This window comes from Cheilinus undulatus, linkage group 8, assembly GCF_018320785.1.
Source record: "Cheilinus undulatus linkage group 8, ASM1832078v1, whole genome shotgun sequence".
Taxonomy (NCBI): domain Eukaryota; kingdom Metazoa; phylum Chordata; class Actinopteri; order Labriformes; family Labridae; genus Cheilinus; species Cheilinus undulatus.
This window is the reverse complement of record NC_054872.1, coordinates 32,801,399-32,820,357: the sequence shown is the minus strand read 5'-3', so window position 1 is coordinate 32,820,357 and position 18,959 is coordinate 32,801,399. Positions and strand designations below refer to the sequence as shown.

The 18,959-nt window shown below is 42.8% G+C and overlaps 1 protein-coding gene across 6 annotated transcripts; it reads right to left on the bottom strand.

Annotated features, from left to right (window-relative positions):
* Positions 1–1,570: 1,570 nt before the first annotated feature.
* Positions 1,571–18,321, bottom strand: atn1 (atrophin 1). Of its 6 annotated transcripts, none has more exons than XM_041793986.1 (10): positions 18,063–18,321; positions 13,107–13,243; positions 12,605–12,706; positions 12,137–12,256; positions 9,146–11,949; positions 8,795–9,011; positions 7,159–8,668; positions 4,730–4,897; positions 4,420–4,600; positions 1,571–2,272 (listed from the first exon to the last, which is right to left on the bottom strand). In XM_041793986.1, the coding sequence occupies exons 2-10, from the start codon at positions 13,131–13,133 to the stop codon at positions 2,239–2,241; spliced, it is 5,163 nt and encodes a 1,720-aa protein (XP_041649920.1). In that variant the 5' UTR covers positions 13,134–13,243; positions 18,063–18,321; the 3' UTR covers positions 1,571–2,238. The 6 variants fall into 6 exon arrangements, 5 of the variants coding, with proteins under 5 accessions (XP_041649920.1, XP_041649922.1, XP_041649921.1 ...); XM_041793988.1 differs by having other exon boundaries at positions 4,754–4,897; XM_041793987.1 differs by having other exon boundaries at positions 7,159–8,665.
* Positions 18,322–18,959: the final 638 nt, after the last annotated feature.

Sequence of the window (18,959 nt, the reverse complement as noted above, 5' to 3'; positions counted from 1 at the left end):
CCCTATGAGACTGGAGGTTGGATGCATGCAGTCGGTTCTGGATTGTCTGGGCAGAGAGCCGTCAGCAATGTCGTTCTGCAAACATTGACTGCAAATCTGTAGAAGAAAGCCTACGGTTCCTAAGTGCTGACAGGGCGAAGAAACAGTCTTCTTGGGGTTTCATCTTCTTGGTATACCCACATTGCAACCTGCCTCTGACATCCCCGTTATATAGAACTTGACCTTTGTGCGAAGTTATAATACAACATGTTGAATATCAATGAATATCAACGATGATGAATGAGTAAAAACACCAGTTTATTTTCCTTTAGTGCTTTTAAATGTAGGCTGATGGGGGTTTAGTGCAGAAGTTGTAATTTTCACAAATGTTTTTTAAAGAACAATTAATGTAAAGGGGGGTGGGGTCTTGTGCCATTTTGGCAACAAAAAAAAAAAGTCGTGTTATGACACATCAGCAAAGTTCATTGAAGTGACACGATTTATTTTGTAGCTTTCTCATTGCCGGAAAGATTTTGGGCTGTAGCCTGGAAGGCAGTCTCGATCACTGTTGCTTTGTTTGAATGGTTATGTCAGAATTTGCCGTAAACAACATGCAAGCCTGCTAGACTCCCTGAAGAATAATGGCATCGTCAATATCATTTAAACCACCTTTCTGATGCTCGGTTAACTTGATTGTCTTGACCACATCTACATGTCTAAATGCATTAGTTTTTTTCATGTGATTGCTTGGTTAGATACTGGTGTTAATGAGCAGTTGAACAGGTGTACCTAATTAAGTGATCGATGAGTGTACATCATACATAATGTAGTCTATTACACATCACTGTCCTGATTGAGATGCAGCGTGTTGACAGGGGTATTGGTAAAGTATGCAGACCTTATTTTTCTATATAGTCATATAGCATTTGTTGTAACAAGAACTGAGGGTGTAATATTGTAAAATTTGTTTGGACAGATCTCTACACCCCCAAATCTGCATCCCAGCAGTGATTTTGTCCACAACCTGAAGGCTGTAGTCACTGATCCATGTCCATTTGAAGGAGATTCCTTCAGCCAGACAGTGAAAACACACACGCAAACGTAGAAACAGCCCTTGGCCTTCAGCAGCATCCGTAAATCACAGTCTCACAGCTCCTCCTATTCATTTCTCTCTCCCTTTATATATATTTTTTTCTCCCCTTTTCATTTTTACAGTGGAGTAAGGAATGCTCGCTCTACAGGGTGGCTGCTGTTCACTGGAGCGACTCAACTCCCATGTCTCACACTCATCCCATGTGTCTCCTATTAGCTACACTCACCAAGAGGAGGAGGAGGAGGAGGAGGAGGGACAGACTGACGAGGAGGAAAAAGAGGGGGAGTCAGGGAGAGAGAGTGAGAAAGAGAAAAGGGGGAGGGGGAGGAGAGTGAGGAATTTGATATGCTTTGTGCATGACTGACTTGTATAAAACAAAGACAGGGCAAATACTCTGAATGTATGTGAGAGAGGGGAGGGAAAAATAGTGCACGCATGAATACGCAAGGGACTAGCAAAAAAAAGATTATAATTTATTTCCAGATTTTTTTTCCTTCATTTGCATCTTGTTTCACAAGGTAAATTGAAAATAAAAATAAAAACTGACCGCCATACCATGAAAATGTAAAAAAATAATACAAATAATATGTACTGTATATATAATTATATCATTATCAACAAACAGACAACATTAATCATAATAACAATACTATTGATCATGAACGTAACACTAAATTGCTGGTCTCATGCATATTGAACGCCCCTCAGATACAAAAGAGGGGGTAGTTACTAAAAATAGAACAAAAAAGTTCCACCAGTTCAGAGTAAGCGCCTAGCTACATGCAATGACAGAAAAGAGACTCATGTACACATTCCTTCTGGCATCAAGTATTTTACACATACTGTACTTCACTATCGCCGCCTCCATCTAATATACTGTACAGAGCACGATACAAAACAGGACTGCAGTTTTAGAACATTATGCAGGGAAGCGCTGAGGTCTGGACCCTCGACGTGGTGCAATTATCAGGGACTGTGTGCAACATTTTCACGCCCTCCTCCCTCTTTTGTAAATCCTTCAAAGTCGTGTTTTCTTCACTGAAGTCCATTAGCGTTTCTTTTTGAGTCTTTGTTCCTTTATTGTTTTCAGTGCCAAAGTTTTGCATTTAATTTTGCACACATACTCCTTTAGTTTCCTCCATGCTGCCCTTTGTTGTGCCCCTCCCTCACAGGGTCTTGTCACTTTCCTTCTTCAAGTGACTAAAAGAATTAAGGGGGGAAAAACATGTTAGAGAGCAATGCAAAGACAGGGGTTAAAACTAAAACATTTATATTTTTGGACCACATTTTACAGGCTTCAGTTACAACCAAACATTTCATTTTTAGCAGGATTCATCTTCTTAAAGATCAATCCTTTGAGAAAGAAGCCAAGGAGGATAACTTTAACAACAGGAAAGATTGCATGTATGCAGCAGCTCTGCTCTTCTTAGTACTTATTCCTGCTTCTTTTCTATTTATAACTGTTTCTGTGTGAATTTTTTCTTTTTGACCGTGTTCTGTTGTTTATTTTAATCCTTTACCTATACCCGAGAGATGGCACACTGAAATTCCTTTGCACTTCTGTGAAATGAAAAATATTCAGTTATTTCAATCCTGCTGCTTTCCAACTACTTTTTTATTAATATGCTGACAAATTCCTAATATTTATTTTTATGAAGGGAGGAAAGTCAGATGGGTTTCAATGTTTGAATGTTGGTTTGTAATAATAAAAATATCAAGACATTCTCTCTGAAGACTGTAGCTCTAAGACCTTCACTGTGCAACGCCACATCTGTCAGAACAGAAATACACGCTAAAAATTTGAAAAATATTACAGGATTACACTTTGGATAAGGTTATGGTACTGGTTAATTAAAGGGTTAGGACACCAAAATTTCAAAGTTAAAAACCTAATTACAAAATGTAATCAGCAGAATAAAGTCTGCTTACTGCAAAAGAGAGTACCTCCATGAACACATTATAACAGCAAACGTAGCTTATGTAGCTCTGTTTGTGTTATCTACAGTGTAAGCTACGTAGATAACAGAGCTCCATAGCTAAAGCTGATTTAGCCACATGGGCTTAGGTGAAAAACTGTTTGAAATAGTCCTTCAGTCTGTGGTCTCCTACATTTTAAAAATCTTTCAAGAATTTGAAAATTGTCTAGTGTGTGGACAGCCTAAATAAAACTGATTGTTTGGCCCTTGCTACAAGATGAGAAAGGCACCTGGATGAGGAAATCAGACATCAAGAAAGACAGGCACCTTTGGACAACCATAAATCACATCTGCACTGGCATCTGTAATCTTTTTTGTTTTTTTAAACTGTGATCTATGCCCTGCTGAACAAGCCCGTACGACAATATGTTTGTTTATTTCATTTATACAACAAAATATATGCACTGCAGTTATTCAGACTATACAATTACATGCCAGGGATATATTCAGCAATGAACAAGTGGTGATCCTACAGGGCGCTGTGCATGAGGAGAACCTGATGCAGCCCTAGGCTGGAATAATAAGCTTTTAAACAAATTTTCTCTCTCAAATTGTGAAATTCACCCATGAAAATGTAATAATGTTTTACTGTTTAGTACATACACCTTATGGAGTTCAGTTTTTATGAAAAGACACCTCAATTTAAAAAAACATGGTAAGCAATACGCATGCGTTTATGAATGTCTGATGTCTGCAGCCAGGCTTTCTTGCAATATGATTAGTAGTGCAACTGAGAAAATGATTTAATATTTGAACACAGAAATATCATGCTTTACTTTTCAGTCCTTCCCCTGGGTAAATAAAATTAACTACTTAATACTCAACACTTTGGGTTTATTTATAGTAGTATGGTAGTTTTAATTTCATATGCTGAATTTCAATCAAAGTAATTGTGCGTATCCACTTGTTAGCTAACACCATAAACTAGAACTCTATTCCTAATTTTGTTGTGTAAAATTGACAGAACTCTTTGTGTACTAATGTTAGTATTCAGTTACTTTCTATTCGTTGTTTTCATATTAGATTAGAGGTTGCTAAATGCTAGGATTAACTATGCTCCAATGGTAGCAAATGAGTTTTTAAACTCTTTAATCTAACCTTGAAATGTGGCCTGGTGTTGCACAAACTTCTACTGTTCATGTCCTTGATCATCCATGAATGCAGTGAAATGATAATGTTGGAAACCTCACATTCACATATTTTAAATCCAGATGCAGCAGTATGATGTTACATTATCTAAGCCTCCCACCCTGAGCTTGATGTTAGAGGAAAATGGTTGCCATGTTAAAATGTTGAAATATAACTCACTACTTGACAGTTTGTAGCAACTCCAAGGCTGCAAAATGGAGGCTGTGATGGTCTTTTATGTACCTGTAGTACTCATCCTGGGTGAGGGAGTGGTGGTGATGGTGATGAATCCACTGTTGTTCCAGGGCCAGTCTCTGGATCTGCAGCTCTGCACTCTGGGCCTGCTGCATGGCCTGGAGCTGATGGGCTGCTGACATCGGACCAGTGAGGGAGGATGGCTGGGGCAGGTCACGGAAAGGAGCACCTGATGGAAAAAGAAACAAAACAAAGAGGCAAAGAGCAGCGTGGTCAGTCATCATCATCATCTTTAAAAAGCCTCGTCGTAAACTTTAAGCACAGTTGAGTTTTTAGAGAAAAAAAACTGAACAAGTACATGGACGAGGAGCCTTCTCCTCACCGAACAGCTGTTGGCGGAGCACCTCGCTGTCAGTGAGGGGGTGAGCCAGGATGGGGGTGCCTAGTGTGGCTCCTGGGTAGGGGAGGCGTGCCAAAGGAGACCCCGACGCCAACGGGTCCATCAGGGGGTGAACCCCGCCCGTCGCTGGATGCCAGTGATGTAATAAGAAATACAGGAAATATTCAATAAGAGTCAAAGCATAGAATTCAAAACAAAGATCATTCACACTGCAAGTGAAGACATTTTCCCTAAACACTGAAGTATAAGAAATCTAAGTTTTGTGTTTTTTAACAAAAGAGGTTTGACTTAGAGGTCTTGAAAGGATTTTTTGCTTTGTGTTGATAATGGCACCTCCTGTGGATAATGCAGTAAATTGTTATACATTTTTTAGCAGTCAATTGTTTCTGCAGTCTACAATCTCTGCCATGGAAAACTCTTTCACTGTGTGCTGTTAGTTCCCTGGTCTGACACCTTGCTTGTTTTAATCATTAACAGGAACTCACTAAATAATGAAAACAGACTTTTTTATGAACTGAAACTGAAGTAAATATGAGGCTCTATGAAAAACAGTGACTAACTAAAACATTAACATGAGTTTAAAAGTTAATTCATAAACAGAGCACCAATTGCTCAGTGGTTTTGTCCATGTAAAGAGACTGTTATCCTTAACTCAGGTCACCTGAGTTTGAATCCAGTCTAAGGTTTATTTCCTCAGTTTTAGGTTCTAATTTCTTACTCTATCCACTGTCCTCTCTGAATAAAGGCACTAAACGTCCTTAGTTTTCATCTTTGACACAAGCACATTCAGTGACAAATAGCTTTTCATCACAATTTGCTTCCCAATTGCAGAAACTAAAACTTTGTCCCTTTATAATACAAAGTCTTAGAGGGAATTTCAAAATAACATTTTGTTGAGTGTTTTTAATTAGGGCTGTCAGAATTAATGCACTAATACACTAATGACAATTGGGTTAGGGTCCATACTTAGTGCATTTTTTGATCTCATTATCACATACTTTTTCCTGTTTAGCACACTTTATTTAGGCCACTGCATCATCTCCCTGCAGCCATAGTGACTAACACAGATTCACATCGCGACTCAAAACTCACAACCAGCGCGATGGACAAGTCAAAGGTCCTCTGCATCTTTTATTATCACTTTTAATTCTTATTTTATTTTCAATCCATAACAGGATAGGAAATTAGCACCTGCCACCAGCCAAATGTTGGTATTGTTGAGCAATATCTGGTGAATTTGTTCAACCTACCAGCCACTGGTAGAAAATTAAAAAAAAAAAAAAAAAAAAAAAAAAAAAAAAGATTTTGTGACAGTCAGAAACATAAACGGAGTCCCAGTTTTTGCTTGTCTCACCATCTTTATTACCAGAACCAAGCAGACCGAATTACCAATTGACCAAAGAACTCTGCCTCCTCCTACCTTGACAGTTGGCTGTGTGCTGGGATGGTTATGTGTCATATGAGTAATGCTGCAACTGCTCTGTTAAAGGAGCTTTAGAACTCACTCATTTTAAGTCCAAGATAGTTAATTAAGCCCCAGATTCTGGCATGAGATTGCAGGGAAAAAAAAAATTTAATTCTCTTAAGTCTGACACTCATAATGCAGGAAAAATGCTGAACATATTTCCAATGCCCATGTATGTCACGAAGCAAACATTTACATGGGCAGGTATAGTACAAACTGGTTAAAAGCAGTTTGGATCACTGGTGCATAAATTCCCACTCTATTTACTGATCTTGATTAAGAAACAAGATCTTAAATGCTTTACTATAATAGTTAATACTAATACTAAATACTATATTTCTTGATACTCTTTGTGCTGCTTGTTAAAAAAATAAACTGGCTGGTAAAAATTTGATTGACTGGTAGGTTTTAAAAATCCACCTGCCCAGGTGTCAGGTAGGTGAAAAGTTCATTTCCAACCCTGATCCGCTCCCTTTTTCCATAACAGGTTCCTTTCTCTTTGATCAAGTTCAAGTCATAAATGCCAGTCACATACGTCATCACAAATGCGCCCTAAACTCAGAATTCCAACTTAATAACTTAGAGAAACTTCAGTACCTGAAGTCACAAAAACACAAGGATGAATATCCACATGGATGTGTGAACTACTTTCCAGGTTCCCTACATAGTCTGCAGTTAACAACCCTGTGGTCTAATCCTTCATGCTGGTTCCTGTAGGTTTTACCAATTTGTGACATCATAACACCAAGTCCACCTCAGAGGGCCTTTCAGCATAATTTTTTGAGGATAATGGAGGTTTTTGTTCCCACAATATTTCTGACCTTTTTAAGCACACACATCCTAAATACTTTATGGTTCTAAATTACATTTTGGCAACAAATGTTTTGCACTTCTGGACATTTGTGTTAGTAGCAGTGGGTACCTGTGTCTTGCTGGTGCAGGTGAAGGTGGGAGTGGATGTGTGAATGCTGGTGATGATGGGGTGTCACATTTAGCATTTGAAGACGCCCCAGATTCTCTCCTCCACCTCCCCCTCCTCCACTCCCCCCTCCTCCTCCACCTCCACCACTTCCTCCCCTTTCTCTCTCCCTCTCTCTTTCCCGCTCTCGTTCCCCAAAAGCGGGTAAAGGTGCTCTGTCTCTCTCCCTCTCCCGTTCTCTTTCCCCACTCCTCTCTCGCTCAAAGGAGGCAGGAGAGCGGGTTGGAGTGGGGTAAGCCTCAGGGGGAGCGGCTGGGGCAGGGGCTGGCGGCAGATGAGAAGACAGAGAGCTAGGAAAAGAAGAATGAGGGACTGGGTGATGAAGTGAGGTGGCGCTGGAGGTTGGTGGAGCAGGCTGAGGAGGAGGAGGTGCTGGTTGTGGAGCAGCAGGGCCTGGAGGGGCTGTGGGAGCAGTTGGTGGGGCGGATGACGGGTGAGAGGGGAGAGAGGGTGGGAGGAGAGAAGAGGGAGGTGGATTAGACAGGGACTGAGGGGCTGGAGGGTTGGGAGGTCGAGTTACCTGGGCCAGAGTTGGATTCTGGAGGTGTGGGGGGCCAGGTGGTGCTGGGGGAGGAGTACCATAAAGTGCCACCTCATTTGCTCCTGCTGCTCCTCCTCCAAGGAGCAGGGAGTGCGCATTTGCATGGGCATTGGCATGAGCATGAGCATGAGCATGAGAATGAGAATGAGCGAGGGCAAGAGCTGCAGGATCAGGGATGGATCCTGGTGGGTAAACCCGGTCATCGCTCTTAAATTCAAATCCTGGCTTTATTCGATCTCGATGTGCAGCCATTGTGTGAGGAAATCCAACTCCTCCTAACCCAGCGCCTCCAATCCCTCCAGGTATTGGGCCTCCTGCCACTCCAGGGTGGCCTCCGACACCTGGACCCCCCTCAAGGCTGCCACCATATAAAAAGCCCAAAATGGCTGCTGCTGTGGCTGCATCAGCCGGCAGGTGATGTGGGTGGCCTAAAGCATGATTCTGGAACTGAGGGAGAAAGAATGAAGGATGGACGTGGGGATGGCCATGATGGACTTGAGGGTGATGTGCCTGAGCACGACTTGCAGCTCCAAGTGGAGACATAGCATGAGGGCGGGCGTATTCACTCAGGGTTCTAAGTGCTGGAGTATCAGGGCCCAAATATGGACCTCCTAAACCTATTCCCAAGGCTCCCTGAGGGCCTCCAACTACCGCTGAGGCCCCTGCCATTGACGGCAGGAGAAGGGAGTGCGGGATAGAGTGAGCAAGGCCGGGGTGAAGGTGGTGTGCCGGTGGAAGGTGAGCGTGTGGGTGTGAGGGATGATGCTGAGGGTGAGGGGCAGGGTGAGAGACTGAATTCCCAGCGGAAGAGGAGGAAGAAGACGAAGGGTCGAGGATGATGGAAGTCGAGGAGGGGAAGAAGAGAGAGGAGCCCTGGCGACCTCCGCCTGTGGCATTAATGTCCTTCTGCTGCTACAGAGAGAAACAGTAAAAGACAGTAAATCACATCCTTCCTGATCTGCTTTATTCTGCTTCCATTAAATTGATTAATACAATATCCATTAAGTCCATTAAATCAAACACTAATAATGTGCACACCTGTAGATGTCGGTCCAGTTCCCTCTCACGCTCACGCTCCCTTTCTCTTTCTCGCTCTTTCTCTCTCAGGTCTCTAGCCCGCTGTTCCACCTCCCTACGCGCCCTTTCAATAACCTCATTCCTTTTCTTCCACAGTTTGGAGCCATCCAATGGGACAAAAAGAACATCACTACGAGCACAGGAATTCCCACTTCCACGGTCAAGGACCTTGTGAAACCTGGATATGAGTGACAGGGCACTTTAGTACATCATTACTACAACCATCAGGCAAGAATCATTATCACAGCTATTTCCCTTACAGATAATTAGGTCTGATCAGTCTCGTATAAGATTATGCCATTTCAGTGTTACCTTGCTGATTGGCTGGCGTGGATTGGAATGTCAACAGGTTTTGGTTCAGGGGATGGGCTTCTCAGCACTGGTGGTGGACTTTCACTCTCTTCCCTGTCTTCTATTGGTTCCTCTTTGATCAAAGGTGTTGGAGGTTGGGCTGAATCTGCATGTCCTTCTCCACCAGGAATCGAAGAGTTGGACGCTGGGAGGGAAATGTTGTTGTTGGCAGAGTTGCTAAGAGGGGGGGGTCCTTTGGAAACACTTTGAGGCGAAAGAGATTGCGAGTTGGTATTGCTGTTGCTGGATGCACTACTGTTGCTATTGCTATTGGCCATGTTACTGCCGCTGTTCCCATTAGAGTGGTACGTTCCACTGAATGGAGGGTGGCTGTTCAAAGTGCCGTGGAAAGGGGAGGGCCGACATCCAGGTGAACAGCTGGATGATACACCTGGACCAGGAAGGGGCATGTTGCCTCCAGAGGAAGAGCCGGGGGGGAAAGATGAGAAGCTTCCCATCTGATTGGTGGATGGGCTGGGTAATGGGGATAGGGGTGTTGGAGGGGTCTGGGAGGAGGATTGGTAGTGTGGGGGACGTGCATTGGGGGCCATACTTGATGGAGGTGGTTGAGTATGGGAAGTTTGACTTGGTGGTAGAGGAGGTGGTGGAGGGGGGTAAGAAGCAGTTGGTGGGTGTCCATGATGGCTGGAAGAAGAGGAAGGAGAGAGTGCAGGAGGTTGATTTGGGCCCCCACGGTTTTGGTACAGAGCAGAATCTCGCAAGTTTGGGTCTCTTTCTCTGTCTCTAGACCCAGACTGGTAGTGTGGGTGAGCTGGATGGGGGTGATGGGTTCCTCCAGGTCCTGAATACTCTCGTCCTAGGTTTGGCGCCACACCAGGCGGGCTAAGGTACTCTCGATTTGTGCCGGTAGAAGGTGGTGCACTAGGAGGAAAGTCTTTCCCTCCCGTGGGTGGATACTCTCTGTGAAAGTGGTCTGTTCCAGAGGAGGGAGTTTGTGCCTGGTCCAAGGACGGAGGGAAGTCTCTGTTGGATGAGTTTGGGGGATGTGGGTGTGGATGTGGAGGCTGAGAGGGATGGGAGGTGTGATTAGGATTGTTCTGAGGTGATGTTGGAGGATCTCGGTTCAGCACTTGGGCACCAGGTAACCCACTGGTGGAACTTGGAGGAATGGGGTTGTTGTTTGGGTTACTGGCATTTACTACATCTCTAGACTGGCTCCCAAACTCAGCCCATCTGCCTCCATCTTTGTCTCTAGAATGCCCCCCGCTAGTTCCATTGGGGCCAAAGTCTCTACTCTGGTTTTGGTTTGGCAGAGGAAAGTCCCTCCCTGTATCCCGTTCCCTTTCTCGTTCTCTGTCTCTAAAAGCTGGGCCAAAGTCTCTTCTGTCAGGGCCCAAGTTAGGTCCATCTCTACCAGAACCTTGGAAGTCTCGGTTCTGGCTCACTGGGAGACCACCAAAATCTCTGCCTTGGATGTTGTTTGATCCACCTATCCCACTACAGGCACTATTACTATTACCCCCACCACTATTGTTGCTGCTGCTGCTGATGGGAGCGGAGAACTCCCTGTTTATCTCCCTCCCCCCACACTCCCCCCTCGCTCCCCTCTCCCTCTCTCCTGCAGCCCCCCTCTCTCTGTCCCCTCCCCCTCCAGCGTACCTGGGAAGGTACTCCCTGTGGGGGTGGGGATGAGGGAGGTAAGAGGGGTGGGAGGAGGAGTGGCGAGATGATGGAGGGTTGTACACTGAAGGAAGTTGTTGCTGCTGCACGGGTGGCTGGTGCTGGGGTTGGTGCGGGTGGTGGTTGCCAGGGTAACGGGTGTAACCCCAGCTCCCTTGGCAACCAGTTGCTGTGCCACCCTGCCAGCTAGAGGAGCTATAGTGGTGAGGGTGGGCAGAGGGTTGGGTTTGAGACTGGGATTGTGGGAGGGGGCTGGTCTGAGGCAATAGAGATGGCGGATTGGATTTGTCCAGAAGTTTGTCTGTTTTTTCTATTTTGTCTCTTTCAGTCTTAACCTCGGCAGGCAGGTTTTGTCCCCCGAGCTCCAGGGGCTTCAGCGCAGGTGGAGGAGGAAGGGGAGGGGGCAAAGGGTGGGGAATATTGGGGCTGTTGTGGGGAAATTCTCCTCCTGAGATAGTCTTGGTCCCACACTGTGAACTGGCTTTGGAATTCATTCTGTTGCCACTTAATGCACCGTCAACGCTCGGTGGTCCTCCATACTCAACTTTACACATCAGTTTAGAGTCCATGGAAAAATAGGACTTTCTCCCGCTATTGCTGTCATTTGATGAATCCCCCGCTCCCCGCATGGAGGGAGTCAGACCCGCGGAGGAGCAAGGAGTGGAGGGGGGCTTTAGAGATGGACAGTCTTCAATACGTGCATCCACCTCCCGCTTTTCTCCATCTCCGCAGGGCTCCTCCCCTCCTCTCCCCTCTCTTAGCGCCCTCCTATCCTCTCCTGCCACCTTACCCACTCCTCCCTCCTTGCCTTTCTCCCGTTCCCTCTCTCCTTGCTTTGGTGAGTCGGGGCCATCGGAATCAGAGTCCAGGCTACCCAGAGGGGAAGCAGAGAGACTTGGGGATGAGGAACGATTGTCCTGGTCTATATCCCGCCCACTACTCAGGCTACTGCTGCTATTGGCCAGGCTCCCTACAACTGAGCTCCTACTGCCCTGGGATTGGCCGTCTTCATTGTCACTCTCACGGGATTGGTTGGCAACCGAAGTTGGAGGCGGGACATTGGAAGGAGCTGAGCTGTCAGTCGAGTGTGTTGATGTTGGAGGGTTTGGGGTAGAGGCTGGATCCTGACGAAAAACAAGATCAATTTGTGGATAAGGATGAATGAATATTTTATAACTGTGGTAACATTAGCTGTCTTATAGCAAAGGATATAACTCTGAAAAGCTTAGACGGTGCCTTTTGGATGATTTCGCTGAATCGAAGATTTATAATTAGTCTTTATATAACAGGTTGATGAAATGTAACACAAACCTGAACTTTCTGCCTCTTTGGAGGAGACACAAGTTCCTCCCCCTCACTCTCTGATGAATCATGCCCTTGTGATCTGCGACTGAAGCGATTTCCAGCCAATTCCTCACCAGCACCTCTTTGCTAAAACAACACAAGACTTTTAATTCTGTAGTGATGGCTTTGAATCCCTAACAGGCCCAAGACTGTTTTTAGAACAAAGCTAGGTTCACATTCACACGCACAGCAGCCATGTCAAACATGAAACATCAAAGATTTCAATGTGCTAGGCAGTAAAACACACTATTGAACAATACTGACACGGAGAGGGTATGTCTGTAGCAATCATACTGATGACTCATACAAACCAGCACACACATTCACACGTATAATCTCATACTCAGAGACAGCTCTTTATTCTTTTGGACTTTTACCTCCATGCAGACATATAACTAAGACAACAACAGGAAGACCAAAGAGGTAAGCGCTAACCGTTTGTCTGTCATTGCGCTCAGGGCGAGTAGGGCTGGCGTGCGGGCGCCTTCCCCTTCTCTCCTCGCTTGCCCCCCGCCGTCGCCCACTACGCATGGGCATCTGCAAAATCCAGCAGAACAGGGCAATAAGGAAGGGAACGACAGGATAAAATGTTAGAAAAAGATAGTGGGGGATTGTTAATGCAAGCCAAAAGAATGTCAATTTCATTTAATTCAAGGTGGGATGTAATGAGGACAATAAAGAAAAAGAAGAGAAGTGTAAACAACAGGCTGTAACAGAGAGAAGGAGAATAAATTTTAAGCTGTGGAAAGACTCAAATATAAACATGGAATCTTACAACTAAACAAGTAAAGTAAATCTTAGTCATCTTGCTTATTTTCAAATACTATCACATACTGAACTAATTATGATCCAGCCAAAGTGCTAAATGTACAACAAGAAATACAGGTAAACTATTCCTGGCATCACAGTGAAAAACTGACAGGGGCCTGGCTCATACCGATTCTTTGTGAGTCCGTGTTTTCATTGTGTCTTCTTTAAAACGTCCATTTTACAACACAAGCCATTGCAGGTGCTGAACTGGTTTCTGCTGCTTAAATACGAGGCTGTCTGTTACACCATGAGAGCTGCCAAAACCTGTAAAGAAGCATAAACAAAGACAGCATTATTCAGTCTTTATCTGCATGGAAAACATACAGAGAATTCAATGTGTAACAAAAAGGTGCAGCGTGCAAATAGTGGAACAAGCTTGGTTAAAAAATTAAACATGCATATTTATAACTAGGCCTATCTAAACTAGTGTTTAATCATCTGAATATACACAAATATTTTATTTTCACTAACTTAGAATAAGCCTTTGATTCATACATTGGGAGGATCCCTTCCACTGACTCTGCCATCTTGGATTTTTACATCAAGCATGTTTCTACAGTACACCACAGGAGGGACAAAATAACAGATCTCCATTTGTTAAAACTCCACTGGTTACAATGGTGACCACTGGAGAAGTGAGCATGGCAATCTAGAAACTGACTGTTCGATGGCACTTATATTCTCAATTTTACACATTGCACCTTTAAAAGCAAGGCTGCAGGAATACTCATTTATTTATTTTATGTTTAGGTACAGTGCAATTTAACAGAGTTTGGCATTGGTACCAGTCAATCACAGGGCTAAGAGAAAGAGACTGACAAGCAGCTACATTCACACCTATGGGAAATTTAGAGCTACCAGTTAACCTAAAAAGCATAATTTTGGACTGTGGGAGGAAGCTGGAACACCTGAGGAGAACCTCGAACATGCAAACAGCAGTAAGGCTCTGTCTGACATAGTTTGAACCAGGAACCCTCTCTGATGAGGCACCACTTCACCACTGAGTGGCCCAGTGGCCTTTAGCTGCACCAGTCCCCCTTACCTTTAAAAACCACAGATCTTGTGACGTAATTTTAACCAGAAGCTGCCAGGAATAAAAGAGAGAGCACATGGCTGGACAGGGATGGCTTTAGACAGTGATACTAACTTTGCCTACAGTTTTGGCAATTCAAAACAAGAAATTACCAAAAATTGATGCACACAACCTATGTGCTATTTGCAGGTAGGGATTTTAAAGATGAGGGCAAATACTGATATTGATGTTTAACATCACAGCTTAGCAGAGTGCTGATACCAATATCAATATGTTTCATTACTTCTTTTGCTGTAACACTCCCACTATGCCAGAATTTTCTCTTGTATTTAACAATGAAAACAGATCAGATCTTGTCAAACAGGTGACTATTTCTATCCAGTAAAAATTTTCTTATTTGAGTAGGCTGTTTGGTAAACTAGGTGCGAGTGTTAAATTAATCAGGCACAATAAAACAGTAAGTAAACATCTGCTACTGATATCTGCAGACATCGTCTGTTATGTTATATCAATGCAGTCATATGAGTAGGCATAGATATCATGGGAATTTTAGAAGAATCATAGCAAAGTTTTCAAATCTGTTATTGTGACAACCTTAACTTTAAAATAAAGCATGCTGTACGTGAAAATAAATCAATTTAGAGTTGAAATACTATATATATATATATATATATATATATATATATATATATATAAATAACCTTAAGGTTTATGCCACAGCTGCCCTAAATTAACAGCACTGTTAATAACGAAAATATTTTTTGATGTTTCTGCAATGGTTAATACACCAATATGTAGAAGCTTTTTAACCCAAATGATATTTTAATGCTAAAATATAATTATTATTGTTATCCATGAATTTTAAAATTTACTGATTTAGCAAAAAAAACCTGAAAAAAAGTAAAGCACATTAATATTTCCTGATTAATATATCAAATTATAGTTATTTACTTGCATTCCTAACTGAAAAAATAGTTTTAGTTGAATTTTATGCTTGATTCATTTCTGACTTCTCAGAGAAGCCCAGTGAGCCGGCTCAAATTTGGGTGAATTCAGTTTGAAATCCCTCATTCCTGTTCAAAATGGTAAAATGTGGAGAGCTCACTGAAAATGAAAGAGTCCACATTAAAGCACTTCATGGTGCTGGATGGTCTAATTGACAGGTGGTCTAATAAATTTGTTAAGCACTGTGTGTATTTATATATATATATATATATATATATGATAGACATTTTTAAATACAAATATGAGTTAAATTAGAAAAGCTTCATTTTGGTCCTCCTTTTGATTTTAGCCAGCATTTCCCCCTTTTAACCCTTTATTGGGCAAGTAATCTTTGGTCACTTGGGTGAATGATTTTTCTCAGCCAATCAGTGTAGATCAGTTAACAACACATATAGTGACATCATGCAATCCAACCAATCAGCAGTGGCCCAGAGCGTCTCGCATTTCCTGTTTCCTGCAGAACTTGAAAATGCAGTTCTACATTTTTTTGGGTCCTAAACAAATGGCCCTAAAATCATAACTAACCATAAGTTTATGAGACTTGCACACTAACTAGTGAACTGTAGTGCCAAATGTCATTAAAGGTTTTGTCAGTGTAGGATTTCTGCAATTACTGCAGTTTTAACATGCAATATTGAGTCACGATATTTGGACATAAGCCCATGTAGCAGAGTAAAATTCTATCTCTATTAAGACATATGGCCAACCTATCTAGCAAGCCATACTAAGAGTATTTTCTTGACAAATAATGGTCAGTTTTATAACCTCATAACAGTTATATTATACGATTATGTGCTTCATATCAGTTTTTTTTTTTTTACTGTGAGCCTTATTGAGCTTAAAATAATTTAGACAAGTAATATATGTTACATTTTCTGGTGGAATTTTTAAGAAAATAAAGTGGTGGTCAGTTTTACAATAGTACATCAATTTTATTTTACTTAAATGGCATAAATCCGTTTTTGTGAGCCTCACCACTGATAGAATGCACTTAGTAATTCAATATCGGTGATTATTATAGGCATACTGTAGGATTTATATTATAAAACTAGTTGTATCACTATTATTTATACTGTGGCCAGTCATGTCTTGCCTCTAAGAGGTCAGAATCAAAATGCTACCTCTGCTGCCTTGTAACATAAATACAATGTATATAAATGACTTTTTTATATGCGAGTAAAATACTAATTTGACTCTAAATGTGTTTGCTTTCCATTATTAGCATACTAATATGCATACACTTAAAGGATTTTTTCCATAAATGGGCAATAACCAATATATAACGTCATTCATTATTGCACTTTTTAATCACAATAATGAAAATATTTTTTAATATACATGACAAAAGTAAAAAGTATTGGGATGTCCATCGATAATATTCTCGGGCTTCAATTTTGAATTTCCAAGTATTTTAATGAGTGCCCTAAAAAGGGTTACAAAAGATGGAGAAGCAGCATTTGTAAAATCATCTAACTTTAAAAAGGCAACAAATGCACTGTTATAATATTATAAGCCCAAATGCTTCACAATATATTGCCACTGCTGTTTCACTGCAGTCGGAACTGCTTTCTCTGCCTTCTGTCTAAAAACTTCAAGAAACAGTAGAACCAACAAACTGGTTAGTTTGGGAATCTTATATGCTGTAACACTGGAACAACAGTTAATTATAGCAAAGCAGAAAAGTTGCTGATTCGTTCTCTGTGTTTTGGGAGTGAGTCTGCAGATGACTCCAGCAAACATCTTAGCAACACAGGGCGACACCCCCTCCTCCCTCCACCTTCACCACAACAACCCAAACCCACAGCCACTTGTGGTTAACCCGGATGACCTGGTTATGGCCAGGAGAATCACATGCTTATTTATCCATCCAACCAGCCATTAGGGAAATGTACAACGTCAAGATCCTTTATGCATGTCGGCATGCATGACAACACACGTGCACTACTTTGTGTAATCCGTTCATTCATGTACCTCTATGATGAAAAAATAGCTCATGTATATTGAATGAGGATATAAATAGTACACACCACTGGCTGTAAAAAGGATATATTTGGAAGAGAGGCTACACTCCTGGATACAGCCAATAAATGTAGTTACTACACATTTTTCCATGTGTGCGTGTTTGAGTGAAAGCAGACAAGCTCCTGTAAATCCTGAAGCAGCTCCACTACACATGGCTATGCATTAATTATTAGTGCATGCTGCAGTGACTGCCTCAATTAGTCTGAAGAGTAAAATCATCAGAGCTCACACTTCCTATGCATAATAGAAAAATAGCACATGTATTTGTAGGTGATGCATGTGGGTATAATTAATGTGTTAATAACACATGAATAGAAAACATGAGGTACCCAGTGGGTTCCTGTATACATAATGCATCTCAGTTACAGGTGGCAGCCACTGGCCTGTCTGTGGTCCATTGGCAAGTCCTCAGACATGGCCAATCAACAAATAGGACACAAACACAGCAGCATTAACATCAACAGACCTTTCTGCATGCACAAACACGCATACAGGCACATGCATTATCAACAAATTGCCCCCTGCATGTGATGCAGTTGCTCTGCTTACATCACCAGCGAGCGAGCACTGCATAGACTCCTTCTTTTCTTCATCTCTGCGAATGTTATTGATACACATGCAGAGGAGACCGGCCAAAGCTGCTCTAAGACTAACCCCGGCGGCACACAGCCTGGGAGTCGTGTTCAGCAGCACATACATGTTTCACAATCAGAATGGATGCCTGTGCAGCAGCAGCAGCAGTGCTGTTTGTAGACGCTGCACATCTTAAAAAGAAAGATGATATGGAATGGCGAATCATGGCATTTCGCACCGGCTCTCCCTTCTTCCCCTTTTCCTTGCTGGAATGTGGTTGCGCGTCGTGCACACTCCTAACATGAATTCACCGGACAGAATCAGCCATAACGCAGGAGTATCATGATAATTCACGCACAAAGGAAAAAAATGGGAGGGAGAGCACAAACGTGGCCAGCAGTAATACCTCCAAACACAGAGAATAAGCATCCATTTTTTCCTTCTCCTTACCTATGATATCCAGCGATGCGTGCTCTCACTCTCACTCTCCCTTTCCTTTCCTTTCTGTCCCTCTGTTTTGTCGTTTTATGTTGCACGCTGACACGCACACCTCACAGCACAGGCGTCTGTCAACACAAGCTCGTGCAGGCTCATATTGCAACGGGCTCCGATCATAACAATAATGCAGAAGAAAATCTCTTTCTATTCGTTGCAGGAAAAGAAAAAACAGGGTGCCAACTGAAGACTACAAATTGATGCGTACCCTCGCCTCTTCCCCACCCCCTTTCGCCCCCCCTTTTTTGCCCCCCTCTCCCACCCTACCTACTCCCCCTCTTCCTCTAAGGCGACTTGCACTTTTTTTTATAAACCCCCTCTCCGATCTTACAGTCACAATTTTTTTAGCGGAGGGGTGAGCCGGAGAGAGGGATGCACGTCGGGTACGAGAAAGGGAGAGAGAGGAGAGGGCGTGATTTGCATGAGGAGAGAGGGGGAGGCTAGAGAAGGAGGAGGAGGAGAAGGAGGAAGAGAGGCGCAGAGAGAGGGCCAAAACTCTGAAGAGGGAGGGGATCAAGAGGGAGGGTCTCTCTCCGTCTCTGTTGCTTAGTCCCTCCAGAGTCACCTTTACTGTATGGAGGGTCTCTGCTTCACTCTGAATGACTAGCTCTTTGGTTTTTTTTAATCTCGCGATAATGAGCTGGAGATGTCTTTGTTTTTAAGGCCCCTCTTGATTCAATGCAAAGTAAATTGTAAGGTGGAAAAAAGAAAACATAGCTGTTCAAGAATTTTAATGACAATGTCAACCTCTTAACAAAGAAAGCTCCAACTCATGTGGAATAATCAATCAATGAACAAATGAACGATTAAACCGTACCCTATAGGTTGGGTTGTGTATCTGTCTGTCTGTCT

Excerpts from the sequence above, each read along its gene's own strand:
- atn1 (XM_041793986.1), bottom strand. The coding sequence starts at position 13,133 with ATGAAAACACGGACTCACAAAGAATCG. Across the intron at positions 12,257-12,604 it reads AGCGCAATGACAGACAAACG|CAAAGAGGTGCTGGTGAGGA; the intron begins GTTAGCGCTTAC and ends GTGTTGTTTTAG. Across the intron at positions 8,669-8,794 it reads AACTGGACCGACATCTACAG|CAGCAGAAGGACATTAATGC; the intron begins GTGTGCACATTA and ends TTCTCTCTGTAG.